The following is a 14420-nucleotide window of genomic DNA, read 5'->3' as shown; positions in this document are numbered from 1 at the left end:
CCTGGGTTCCTCCTAATGCAAGACAATGCTGGACCCCATGTGGCTGGAGTGTGTCAGCAGTTCCTGCATGAGGAAGGCATTGATGCTATGGACTGGCCCGCCCGTTACCCAGACCTGAATCCAATTGAGCACATCTGGGACATCATGTCTCGCTCCATCCACCAACTGGTTGCACCACGGACTGTCCAGGAGTTGGCGGATGCTTTAGTCCAGGTGTGGGAGGAGATCCCTCAGGAGACCATCCGCCACCTCATCAGGAGCATGCCCAGGCGTTGTAGGGAGGTCATACAGGCACGTGGAGGCCACACACACACAGTGAGCCTCATTTTGACTTGGTTTAAGGACATTACATCAAATTTGGATCAGCCTGTAGTGTGGTTTACCACTTTAATTTTGAGTGTGACTCCAAATCCAGACCTCCACGGGTTGATAAATGTGATTTCCATTGATCATTTTTGTGTGATTTTGTTGTCAGCACATTCAACTATGTAAAGAATTCAGATCTAGGGTGTGTTATTTTAGTGTTCCCTTTATTTTTTTGGAGCAGTGTATTTTCATAATGAGTGAGACATAAGGCAATACAGTAACACTTGACATCCAGGTCCTTAAAATGCAATTCCCAAGTTATAATGCAACAACATGCTAATAAAATGTTGTTCCTTATGTAATTACCATTTTATTACACAGGCACAAGAACAGTTTCATGTTAAGTGTTACTGAGAAAGCTAACAGTAACAAAATATGGCTATTAAGTGTCGAAAGGAAACTAAATATCCCCAAACTGCCTTCTTGAATCAACTATAGCCAAGGTAGGTGGAAAATCATGCTAGTTTGTATTCTGGGCCGTCATAGTAAATAAGAATTTGTTCTTAACTGACTTGCCTAGTTAAATAAGGGTTAAATAAAAAATAAAAATGGTATAAAGTGTGTTTGAAACAAGAACACTTACCCTCAGAACGACAAAGAGGTTGGAATTTGTTTTTGCTCAGTGTTCAACTTGCTGTTTGCAATGTTTGCAAATGTATTTGAATTACTCTGCAGTATTTACAGGTATCATATAATGTATTACAGCATTCTACCTTTTCAGTGGCATGTTGAAAGAGTCATACAGTAGTTGAGCAATACAAGTTATTTATACTTATCTGTACAAAATATAATTGCTTTGACTTAATTATGTACACCTGGGGCAATGGACATTCAGGAGAATGGACATTTACAATTCTTTCTGATGGAAATGTATTGTGTAGATCAAATATGACTGTCAGATAGATTGGAATAGTATGCAATTATGTGTGCTCTATTCATTCTATTTCCATATTCAACATGCAGTTCCAGATACAGCCCTGACATTAGTTGAAGGCAGCCAATTCAATAATTTCAGAAAAGTCGTCACTTCCTTTAAAACTGCCATATGTAACTTTTTGGGAAACTCGACCAAATGCACATAGAAATATGTGTTATAGATGTGTCACTCATTGAAAGCAAGTATAAGAAGTGGTAGATCTGTTCTATGTGCACTATTTCCTGCGCTTACTTTTGGGTTTCAAACTGTAGAAAATACTATAGTTTTGGTTCTGGAAAATGTATTTCACAGCGGTTTAGATGGTACAATGATTCTCTACACTATACTTACTTGTTTTGTCACAAACTGTTATTCGGCAAACTATTAGAATTTTAGCAACCAGGAAATGGCAGAGTGATCTGTATCTGTATTCATTTATTTAAACAAAAAAGTATTTGCTTTCTCAGATCTGTATTCAGATAGTTACTTTGGAGGTGACTACAACTATTTGTTCCCCTGAAAAGAAAACAAAAATATTTACACAAAGCATAGCTAGAATTATAGTTATCCCAGGTCTCACACACACACACACACACACACACACACACACACACACACACACACACACACACACACACACACACACACACACACACACACACACACACACACACACACACACACACACACACACACACACACACACACACGTTTGTTTTACTATCATTATGGGGACGAAATAATTGATTCCAAATAATATCCTATTTTCCCTAACCCTAACCCTAAACCTAACACCTAAAATAGCATTTTTCATTGTGGGGACTGGTGAAATGTCTCCGAATCTTCATTGTTTTACTATTCCTATGAGGACTTATGTTCCCCACAAGGATAGTAAAAACAAAAACAAAAACCACACACACACACAGTGTGTTGGGTTTCTTACCGTCTCAGTGCGCTGGTGAGCTCTGCTGCCAGGTCGCTGTCATTAAGTGTCCTCAGATCTGACAAGCTGATCGCCGGAGGGTCTCCACAATCCTGGAACATAACATTTCTATGAGGAGGAGCAGGTCTACAACCCCACAGTGCTACTAATGACCATTCTCAGACCAGGCCTGGTGACGTGATGGGCTGAGGTGATTCGGCTGCCTACAGATACAAGACTTACAGTGATCAAGTTAACATTGGCCTCAATCACTCTAATTCAGTACCATAACACACAACAGAACAAGGAAAAGAGCTCAAGACACCATTACATAACCAGCCATATAACTAAATCACATTAATAAACCAAGTCCATGTCGCCAATTCCAAAACACTGATTACTCCGCAGGACATTCCCTCTCAGACCTGCCAGAGAAGGATGAGTTGCCTCTAAAGACAGTGATCTAAGGTCAGCTCTGCATGTCTCAACATACTGGTTGACGTTATGATTTGGAGAGGGTAATCTGATCCTAGATCTGTGGTTAGGCGCAACGTTTACCTCAAGCTGTTACATGCACACCCGGTTCATGAGGTGGCAGCACTACCACTTCAACCTATTATCCCAGTGTATTTTCCCTACACCTGGACTACAGAACAATACAGCCTGATTCACAACGGACTAGCATGTCAGAGCATTCATTTAGCATGCTACATGACTTATCGAGTTACAGGTATGCTGTCATACTTTCAGGGCCTGCTATGCTGCTAGCCTGATTTTATTATAGGGCTGTTGATAGATATTGGAACATGGCTTCCATTAAAGCTAGTGGAGAAATGGATATGGGAAGAGACCAGGGAGGAGGGGAAGATACTGGGAGATGCTGGTTAGTGTTTTGTTGGTGTGTGTGTTGGGGAATAGCCTTTGCTGTGTGAACTATGCTTGATTGGGCTTGCAGTGTTTGTGTGTGCATGATGAATGGCTCTGACAGAGTGGAATGATGGTGTGTGTGTGTGTGTGTGTGTGTGTGTGTGTGTGTGTGTGTGTGTGTGTGTGTGTGTGTGTGTGTGTGTGTGTGTGTGTGTGTGTGTGTGTGTGTGCAAGTATACTCTCCCACAGCAGGAGGTGTGTGTGCCTATTAGTGTTCCCAGTGTGCGAGATCCAATCAAGCAGGCCATTTCTAGACCCTAACAATGAGAACTGATCTGTAGATGTAAAAGGTGGCTGGTTTGAAAAGGACAGAGAAGGGTGAAAGGCAATAATAGCTGCTGCTCTGGCATTCACTCTGAAAAGCACCTTCATTTACAGATGGTCCTGTGATTGGCATCTTCAATGCCGGTTGCTCCTAGCAACCGAGGATTAAGCTTTATTGAACCAAAGGAGCTACCGTGATAGCAGGGAGTGGGGGGGTATATGTTATGTGTGTGTGAATACAGATGGAGAGGTGTGTGTGCATACATAGAGGTGTGTGTGTCTACATGCCAAGAGATGTGAAGTGCATGTGTTCACATATGGAAGGACACTGTTATCGTATCCAGTGGATTATAAGGTTAATGTAGTGCCACCAGCATTGGAAGCTCAAGGCTGTGATCAGAGAAAAGCACACCTGTGTTCTCCCTTTCTTAATCTTGGCAACCCACAGACAGCTGATCTCTATCTATCTGGATTAAAGAAATGGGTAGAGAAGACCAGCGCAGGGATGGTGTGCGGGGCTTAGCACTCTGATATGGAATTGACCTCCCAGACCTTTTGGAGTTCAGGTAAAAGTCTTCGATAGTTCAGACTCTGTAAGTCCTCCCCTTTGTCTACTTTCTCACCCACTCCTCCCATTTTCTTATCCTCCTTTTGTCAGTTCATGTTACGCAGTACAGTAGTACTCAGTCTTTATCTTAGTTTGCCTTCCTTCCTTCGCTTCTCTCTCCTCTCCCCCTTCTATACTTTTCCTTCCTCTCAATAGTCCTTTCCTAAACTCTCCCTTTCTCCTCTCTCCCTCTGCAGGTCTTTTCTTTTTATTTCTGTCACTCTGTGTAGACAGTAGGACTCTCACAGACACACGGTGTCCCCGTCTCTAGGGCCCCAGCTCAGAGTGAATGACGGACAGCTCCCCAGAAGAAAACCCCAACAGAATAAGAAAGACTCCAATTATTTTAGGAGTAGAGTAGAGGCCGCTTTCTCACAGAGGAGATTCTCACTAACGGGGGTACTAGTGCGCCAACCGTTCAGAGTGACAGCTCCTCACAGCTTCAGGACTGTTGACTATGGGGGCTCAAACACCATTCATCCCAGCAGCCCAATACATACAGACTGACAAAGTGTGTGTGTGTGTGTGTGTGTGTGTGTGTGTGTGTGTGTGTGTGTGTGTGTGTGTGTGTGTGTGTGTGTGTGTGTGTGTGTGTGTGTGTGTGTGTGTGTGTGTGTGCGTGTGACAGAGAGACTACTGCAAAGAGAGCAGAGAGCCTCTTCAATATTTCATGTGACTGACTGGGTCAGAGTGAGTGCTGCTGTGTACAGGAGAGACACTGTCTATAAGGTCGGTCTACAAGTCTCAATCTCAATCCAAGCCTAAACCCTGTTCTGTGGCTCTGCGGTAGACCTGTTTGGGGCTAGGGCTGTTTGGGGCTAGGGTTTTCGGTGAGGTGGAAGAGGTCTACTTCGAGGTCGAGAATTGAGGGCGTAAATGTGGGCGCACCCTCAACCTGGCACTTGTCCCTGTTAGCGCTGGGGGGTTGTTTGAGGTGAATTATTGTGTGTGTGTATGAGTGTGTGTTGTCCCTTCACCTTGGCGGCTTGGCTCTTGTCTTTACTACCACTCCCAGTGGAGCCGAGGGATCTCCTGCGCTGCTCCTGCTGCTCCTCCACCTCAGCCTTGAGGTGCTCGATGTGCACCAGGTAGGCCTGTTCCTGGGCCTCCCGCGTGCTCAGCAGCAGCTCCACCGCCTTCTTCTCCTTCTCCAGCAGGTAGAGCTGGGCCTTCAGCTCCGCCATCTCCTCCTGAGGGGGAGGAGGGAGAGAAAGAAAGGCTTAACAAACACAAGGAAAGAAAGGATTAAACAGGTTAATATACACAAGCCACAAATTATTCTGATGGAGGGAGGAAAGAAGTATATAAAGGAGGGAAGGAAGGAAGAAAAGGAGGGAGGGATTAACTACAGTCATGGTTAAGTGAAGAGAGTTGATGGTGCACAGTACAGCCAATAGCAGAATGAAGGCCATGGAATTATCAATGTCACCACAACACTAAATAATGTGCAAGTCAATGTCAAACAGGGACAGTTCTGATGCAAGTCATCTTGTTTAGAGAACGTTCAGCCATCCATGGTGAGGTGAGAGTGTTTCAATCTTTAGTATTTCAGAGGGGAAGTGTAATCCTATTCCTGTGGAGCCATCACCACAAGATCCTATCAACCCGACGGATCGCCAAGGTCAGGGGAGGACATGAGGACTAGGTTTTCATGTCATTAAAATAGGAGGACTGTGGGGACAAAGTGTCAGATTCTAACTAACTAACTGAAGGGTTCATTTTGTGTGTTTATTCATACAAGCCTACGTATATGCTCTCTCTCTCTCTCCCTTCTCTCCCTCCCTCCCTCGCTCGCTCACCTTCATGGCCATGAGCTCCTGCATCAGCACAGCATTCTCCAGGTCCAGCCTGTGTGTGTCTCCCCGGGGCTTGATCTCCAGGCTTAGGGGGTCGACGTGAACGCTCTCCAGCTCCAGCATGGTCAGTTTGACCGCCGCGCGGTCATTCTTCAGCTGCTGCACGTAGTCCTTCAGCCGCTGCTCGTCCTCCCTGGAGAAGTCAGTGTCGCATGAGCTGGCCGTGGAACTGGTGGTGCTACGCATGCACGCACACACAGGTAGAGATGAGAGTTAGTATCATAACATTATGCACTGTTGGATGATAGCTGTAGCATCTAGAATCTAGCCTTTATATCCCCCTGAACAGTTAACATCAGAATTAGAGAGGCTAAACTGTTCCTAGATCTGTGCCTTATGGGCAGATTTAAGCCAAAGCAAGTCTGACACATGGAGAAATTAAGTCACCAAGCACTGTGTAGAAATCCAGCTAAAGACTGATACCAAACTATAGTAACCTGGTTGGACACATGTTTGCAAAACAACTCTTTATTATTGTCAATCAGCCTCAAATCTGTTAACTAAGAACTAAGATATATGTGTCTACGCAGATACAGTGCATTCGGAAAGTATTCAGACCTCTTGACTTCTTCCACATTTTGATGCGTTACAGCCTTATTCTAAAATTGATTACATCGTTTTTCCCACTCATCATTCTACACCCATTATGACAAAGCAAAAATACATTTTTGAAAATGTATGAAATATCACATTAACATAAGTATTCAGACCCTTTACTCTGTACTTTGTTGAAGTACCTTTGGCAGCGATTACAGCCTCAAGTCTTCTTGAGTATGACGCTACAAGCTTTTAACGGACCTCTGAGACTATCACAGTGCAGGTGCATTTATACGGAGACTTGATTACACACAGGTGGATTGTATTTATCATCATTAGTCATTTAGGTCAACATTGGATCATTCAGAGATCCTCACTGAACTTCTGGAGAGAGTTTGCTGCACTGAAAGTAAAGGGGCTGAATAATTTTGCACGCCCAATTTTTCAGTTTTTGATTTGTTAAAAAAGTTTGAAATATCCAATAAATGTCGTTACACTTCATGATTGTGTCCCACTTGTTGTTGATTCTTCACAAAAAAATACAGTTTTATATCTTTATGTTTGAAGCCTGAAATGTGGCAAAAGGTCGCAAAGTTCAAGGGGGCCAAATACTTTCGCAAGGCACTGTATATAGACAAGTGTGTGCCTTTCCAAATCATCTCCAATCAATTGAATTTACCACAGGTGGACTCCAATCAAGTTGTAGAAACATCTCAAGGATGATCAATGGAAACAGGACGCACCTGAGCTCAATTACGAGTCTCATAGCAAAGGGGCTGAATACTTAAGTACAGTTGAAGTCGGAAGTTCCATACACCTTAGCCAAATACAATTAAACTCAGTTTTTCACAATTCCTGACATTTAATCGTAGTAAAAATTCCCTGTCTTAGGTCAGATAGGATCACCACTTTATTTTAAGAATGTGAAATGTCAGAATAATAGTAGAGAGAATGATTTATTTCAGCTTTTATTTCTTTCATCACATTCCCAGTGGGTTAGAAGTTTACATACACTCAATTAGTATTTGGTAGCATTGCCTTCAAATTGTTTAACTTGTGTCTAACGTTTCGAGTAGCCTTCCACAAGCTTCCCACAATAGGTTGGGTGAATTTTGGCCCATTCCTCCTGACAGAGCTGTTGTAACTGAGTCAGTGTTGTGGGCCTCCTTGCTCGCATATACGCTTGTTCAGTTCTGCCCACAAATATTCTATAGGATTGAGGTCAGGACTTTGTGATGACCACTCCAATACCTTGACTTTGTTGTCCTTAAGCCATTTTGCCACAACTTTGGAAGTATGCTTGGGGTCATTGTGTATGTGGAAGACCCATTTGCGACCAAGCTTTAACTTCCTGACTGATGTCTTGAGATGTTGCTTCAATGTATCCACATAATTTTTCGTACTAATGATGCCATCTACTTTGTGAACTGCACCAGTCCCTCCTGCAGCAAAGCACCCCCATAACATGAACATGATGCTGCCACCCCCGTGCTTCACAGTTGGGATGGTGTTCCTTGGCTTGCAAGCCTCCCCCTTTATCCTCCAAACATTATGGCCAGTTCTATTTTTTTTATTTTTTTTTTACATCAGACCAGAGGAGATTTCTCCAAAAAGTACGATCTTTGTCCCCATGTACAGTTGCAAACTGTAGTCTGGCTTTTTTTATGGCGGTTTTGGAGCAGTGGCTTCTTCCTTGCTGAGTGGCCGTTCAGGGTATGTCGATATAGGACTCATTTTACTGTGGATATAGATTGTATCTGTTTCCTCCAGCATCTTCACAGGGTTTTTTGCTGTTTGTTCTGGGAATGATTTGCACTTTTCGCACCAAAATAGTTTCATCTCTAGGAGACAGAATGCGTCTCCTTCCTGAGCAGTATGTCGGCTGCGTGGTCCCATGGTGTTTATACTTGCGTACTATTGTTTGTACAGATGAACGTGGTACATTCAGGCGTTTGGAAATTGCTTCCAAGGATGAACCAGACTTGTGGAGGTCTACAATTGTTTTTCTGAGGTTTTGGCTGATTTCTTTTGATTTTCCTATGATGTCAAGCAAAGAGGCATTGAGTTTGAAGGTAGGCCTTGAAATACATCCACAGGTACACCTCCAAATGACTCAAATGATGTCAGGTAGCCCATCAGAAGCTTCTAAAGCCATTTTCTGGAATTGTCCAAGCTGTTTAAAGGCACAGTCAACTTCTGACGCACTGGAATTATGATACAGTGAATTATAAGTTAAATAACATGTCTGTAAACAATTCTTGGAAAAATGACTTGTGTCATGCACAAAGTAGATGTCCTAACCATCTTGCCAAAGCTATAGTTTGTTAACAAGAAATGTGTGGAGTAGCTGAAAAACGAGTTTTAATGACTCCAGTCTAAGTGTATGTAAACATCCGACTTGTAAATTAGGTGATCTGTTTTTTTATTTTGAATACATTTGCAAAAAAATCTAAAAACCAAGTTTCTTCATTATGGGGTATTGTGTGTAGATTGACGAGGTCATGTTTTTATTTCATCCATTTTAGAATAAGGCTGTAATGTAACAAAATGTGGAAAAAGTTGCAGGGTCTGAAAACTTGCCGAATGAACTGTATGTACGTACATGTGTGAGGGAGGGAAAGATTTTATTATGAATTTGTGTCTATGACTAAAAAGCCAGCGTGTGATTCCCTGCTGTGCGTGTGTGCGTTCGTGGGATCAGTGATGTGGATCCAGCATAGGGAATGTCCGTCAGTGTACTGGTCTGACAGCACAGCACCGTGGACTCTCATCTCCTACATTAATTGTCAATTGTCTGCTGTGCTCCTGAACATGTGAGCCACATATGAATGTCTTGTCTTCTCTCTCCCAGAGCAGTGGCTGTAGATTAATGATTTGTTTAGGGAGCAGCTTCCTTGCCTGAGCTGTCATGGGCACGTGAGCAGAGGGTTGGCCTCAATTATGTTTCAATACAGAATATTTAGGGGATGGATTGCCATATAGGTAATGAACTAGAAAGATTCTCATAGAAAAGAAACAAGAATGCATTGGTGAGTTAAACACATATTGCACATGGGATAATTACCAATGTGCAGACATTCTCAAACAAGTACACACACCACACACACACACACACACAGCTGCTAGAAGACACTCTACACACATACACACACACATGCACATTTACACACAAACCTAGTGTGACTATTGGAGGACAGGCTCTCCCATGGTTGAACGCTGCAGCCGGTCACAGCGAATGCAGCTCCACAGCTACCGTCCAGCCTGCCCAGCAGATCCTTGGCTGCGTTCTCTGCTGTCTTCCTGCAGTCGTGGGCCCTCTTCAGGATCTGAGTGATGCTCTCCTCTCCCGACTGCTCACCTGCATACACAAACACACATACAGACAGAACTGTCAAATAACTTGCATTCGCTTCAGTCATTTTAGGGCTCTCACAAGGCCAATGAGATATGCCATATGAGCAAAATGATCGAATGGAGCATTCAAACTGACAATGTAAATATGGCTACAAAAGGCTATAAATACTATATGTAAAGTTGGTCAGCATTAGATGAATACGTTTATTTACATTTTATTTAACCTTTATTTAACTAGACAAGTCAGTTAAGAACAAATACTTATTTACAATGACGGCCTACCCTGGCCAAACCCTCCCCTAATGACCCTGGGCCAATTGTGCGCCGCCCTATGAGACTCCCGATCACGGCCGGTTGTGATACAGCCCAGGATCGAACCAGAGTCTGTAGTGCCACCTCTAGCACTGAGATGCAGTGCCTTAGACCGCTGCACCACATCCATTTGAATTCAATCACTTTTTTACAGCATCCCATCTTAGAAGTGGACAGAAAGTAACTTTATGGACCCGAATACCAAAACATTCGTGTTGAAAGTTGACCCATTTTGCATACCCCATACCATGAGACATCCATGCCTTTATCATTTGAAAAGATAAACCATTGAGTTTGATATCATTTAAAAGTTGTACAAACTACATTATTTTATTATTTCATAAAAAAATGTTTTAATAAAATTTGCAATTTTTTACATTTAACGTCAATTATCCGCAAAAGATATATATAAAAACATATATATTGTCACATACACCAGATAAGTCGTTTTACAGGGTCAGCCATAGTAGTACGGCGCCCCTGGAGCAAATTAAGGTTAAGTGCCTTGCTCAAGGGCACAGATTTCAGTCGGCTCGGGTATTCAAACCAGCAACCTTTCGGTTACTGGCCCAATTGGCCCAATGCTCTAACCGCTAGGATACCTGCTGCCAAAAACATGTAAACTCTGGGTTTTTTTCATATTCGCATATGTTGTAACTTAGACCTTATTTCACATCTGAGGTTTTTGTGTTGTTCCCACCATCAGTTGAGACAAAACTTGCTCTTGAATGCAGGGTGGGTGTCATTTCAATCATAGAAATAGAATTCATAGAATGGGCCTACCGCAATTTAGCTGGTATATCACTGACATTTTAAATGAATTGAAATTGTAACTTCTAATTACTACAACAACCCACCGTCAAATGTCAACTTAAATGTTTGTCTATTTTATTATCTATATTTCCATGATTTCAATAGGGTTCCTATGGAGGATTGAAAGTATAATATAAAACGACAGACATTCCCATTCAAGTCAGCATTCTCTTATGTGTGGACCTGCAACCATCTTTGTGGTACCATTTGAAAGCTGACATATCAATTTTATTCCCATTTTAGTACATTCATCAGGCAAAACATGACACCAACTCGGTATTCAAGAGCATGTGTCTCAACCAATGGCGGTCACATCACAAGAACCTTAGATGACGTAAAATAGGATCTAAGCTACAACATACAGTACCAGTCAAAAGTTTGGACACACCTACCGATTCAAGGGTTTCTCTTTATTTTTACTATTTTCAACATTGTAGAATAATAGTGAAGACATTAAAACTATGAAATAACACATATGGAATCATGTAGTAACCAAAAAGGTTTTAAACATTCAAAATATATTTTATATTTAAGATTCTTCAAAGTAGCCACCCTTTGCCTTGATGACAGCTTTACACACTCTTGACATTCTCTCCACCAGCTTCACCTGGAATGCTTTTCCTACAGTCCTGAAGGAGTTCCCACATATGCTGAGCACTTGTTGGCTGCTTTTCCTTTGCTCAGCGGTCTGACTCATCCCAAACCATCTCAATTGGGTTGAGGTTGGGTGATTGTGGAGGCCAGGTCATCTGATGCAGCACTCCATCACTCTCCTTCTTGGTCAAATAGCCTTTAGACAGCCTGGAGGAGACGTTATATTTTTTGGTTACTACATGATTCCATATGTGTTAAACCCTGGAATGAGTAGGTGTGTCCAAACCTTTGACTGGTACTGTATGTAAATATAAAAATCAACAGCTTAATAATTGGCATTAAAGGTTAATTAACCCCTTAGACCAGTGGAAATGGGCCTATATGGATAGGGCCAAATTGAAATGTTTGTAACAGAAGAACTGTAAAAGTATATGAGTTTTTAAATATGGAAATGTGAAGTGCACATTTGGACTCATGGGTGTGTGGTTTGCTTGTATGACATCAAAGCGGTATTTAATATAATCCTTAACGTCTCATCTTTCAGAACACATCGACTCCTCTCAATTTACAGTGTGATCCTAACTCAGACAACAAAAAATGTGCAAAAGTAGCCTAATTAGCAGGATGGATGGGGGCTTCTTGTCGCACACAGTGCTCAGGTTTATAACAGATGTCAGTCAAAACCGATCCTGCGCTGTGAAGAGGAGAACCTGAGCACTGTGTTCCAATGTAGGCGAGGCGCCTATCAATGACAAATCTGACATACGGGATGAAAGGGCTGTGAGTGGAAAGAGATTTTTTTTTAAAGAGGAAACATTTCATTTTTTTCTCCAGATTTTTTTGTTTTGTTTGACAACCCTGTTTGTAAGCTTTTAAATTATATACAATTAAACCGTTTATCTTTTCCAGTGCTGAAGACATGGATGTCTCATGTTATGGTAGGGTATATGCAAAATGGGTCCACTTTGAGCACCTTAATCTCTTGAATAGTTTGGCATTCAGTTCCAAAAAGTAACTTACTGTGCACTTCTACAATGGGAAAAATATGTATGGAAGATTTCATTAAAATAAAAAGGGGTGCTGTCTAAAAGTGATTGAATTCAAATGGATTTACCCTAAGGGGATGTTCTTCTGAGAGAGTGTTTTTGTGTTGAAGGGGAAAAGGTGAGGTTGGGAGTGGGGGAAGTGTGTGAGACAAGGGAGTCATGAGGCATTACATGCCTCACTGAAGACATGACACCTGTCAACAGCCGAAGGAGGGAAACAAATGAGTAGGATATAGATGTTTATGATGGGCGGATGAGAGCAGTGAATAGGGAAGAGGAGTGATGGAGGAGAGGTTTGTGAAGGAATTAAATGGGTGAGTGGAGCAGTTTGTGAAAGAGTAATAAATTAGAAGTGTGTGTTTTTGGGAGGTGGCCTCTTTGCTTTGATTGGTTGGAGGAGTTCAACTGTGGGTCTTTCAATGCAGGGAGGAGCAAACCAGCACTGATCAAAGAACAAACAAGCCTGTGTGGGCACGAAGTGTGACTCACCTACAGTCCCCACTCCGGCAGCTCTGAACTGGCCAAGTACCAGGCTCTGTTCACTCTCCGCCAGGGCTAACAGCAGCTCATAGGCCTCTATACACTGTTCACTAAGGAAAGAACACATGCAAATCAGTTAACACACACACACACACACACACACACACACACACACACACACACACACACACACACACACACACACACACACACACACACACACACACACACACACACACACACACACACAGTAGCTCAAAGGCCTCTATACACTGACTGACAGAAAACACAACCTATTTGCACTACTAAATGAGAACGCACATAAGCTCTCTCTCCCTCTTTCTCGCGCTCTCTCACGCACACGAGGAATGTGGAGGCCTCTCGCTTCCACTTATCCTTCCTCTGTGTTGCCCTTTCATCGTGTTCAAAAGGAACGCGGCCGAGAGGTGCTGATGTCTATTTAACTACAGTCATCATAGCGCGTGTGTGTTTGCCTGGGGCCCGGGGATGGAAGAAAAACAGAGAGGCACTATCGTTTAATCAGGTAATGATTACACATCAGGAAAAAATCCACCTTTTCTCCAAACAAATACAGAGAGAGCTAGGGTAATTAACTATTAAGCCTAAAAACGTGTCATTCATCCACAGAGGAAGTCTGAAGCCTGCATTCAATTTAAACATTTAACATCTCTAAGTTATTTTCTCCTCATAGCTAGTCTATATTTGTTGTATGTGTGTGTGTGTGTATGTTTTGATGGATGACGCTAAAGGGGCAGACCATTTACACACACAAACACACATCCCCACACACACAACCTCGACTCCAGTCCCCTGCTAGTTCAGCTGTACCAAAACAAATCCTGTGGATACTTTTACACACTTTAATAGCTCACGCCAACACTACGAGTTAGTCACTCTCTCAAGAACGCAAATACACACACAGCAAGTTTCTGCCTGCAAAAACACCATAGAGTAGCCGGCATTATCAACATACCCCACAGTGTTCCTCTTTTTGATGTTTCAATCTTATGATTATAGTTTTAGTCACACGCACACACTGGCATAGATCATATACAAATGCAGCCATACACGCACACACACAGCCAAACACACACTCACTTGCTGTCCTCCAATCCCTCTATTGATTCTTTATAACACTGCTTTCCAGACTGCTGATTAATATCACCGTTTACTAGCTTGGCTACACACTGCTTTTAATATACAAACAGTGACTCTCTCAGAGAGAGAGAGAGAGAGAGAGAGAGAGAGAGAGAGAGAGAGAGAGAGAGAAAGAGAGAGAGAAAGAGAGAGAGAAAGAGAGAGCGAGAAAGAGAGAGAAAGAGAGAGAAAGAGAGAGAGAGAGAGAGAGAGAGAGAGAGAGAGAGAGAGAGAGAGAGAGAGAGAGAGAGAGAGAGACAGAGAGAGA

General features: G+C 42.5%; 1 protein-coding gene across 3 annotated transcripts in view; it reads right to left on the bottom strand.

Annotated features, from left to right (window-relative positions):
• LOC118387570 (colorectal mutant cancer protein) overlaps positions 1 to 14420 on the bottom strand; it is a 125066-nt gene that overhangs the window by 4276 nt on the left and 106370 nt on the right. For all 3 annotated transcript variants that reach the window (XM_035776056.2, XM_035776057.2, XM_035776058.2), the window contains 5 exons: positions 13004 to 13104; positions 9570 to 9753; positions 5802 to 6036; positions 4980 to 5192; positions 2226 to 2317 (listed from right to left, as the gene is read on the bottom strand). In XM_035776056.2, coding sequence (XP_035631949.1) covers positions 2226 to 2317; positions 4980 to 5192; positions 5802 to 6036; positions 9570 to 9753; positions 13004 to 13104 — 825 coding nt within the window. The remainder of the gene's footprint in view (positions 1 to 2225; positions 2318 to 4979; positions 5193 to 5801; positions 6037 to 9569; positions 9754 to 13003; positions 13105 to 14420) is intronic.

Source organism: Oncorhynchus keta, chromosome 9 (genome assembly GCF_023373465.1).
Source record: "Oncorhynchus keta strain PuntledgeMale-10-30-2019 chromosome 9, Oket_V2, whole genome shotgun sequence".
Lineage (NCBI taxonomy): Eukaryota > Metazoa > Chordata > Actinopteri > Salmoniformes > Salmonidae > Oncorhynchus > Oncorhynchus keta.
This window is presented reverse-complemented; position numbering and strand designations above follow the sequence as displayed.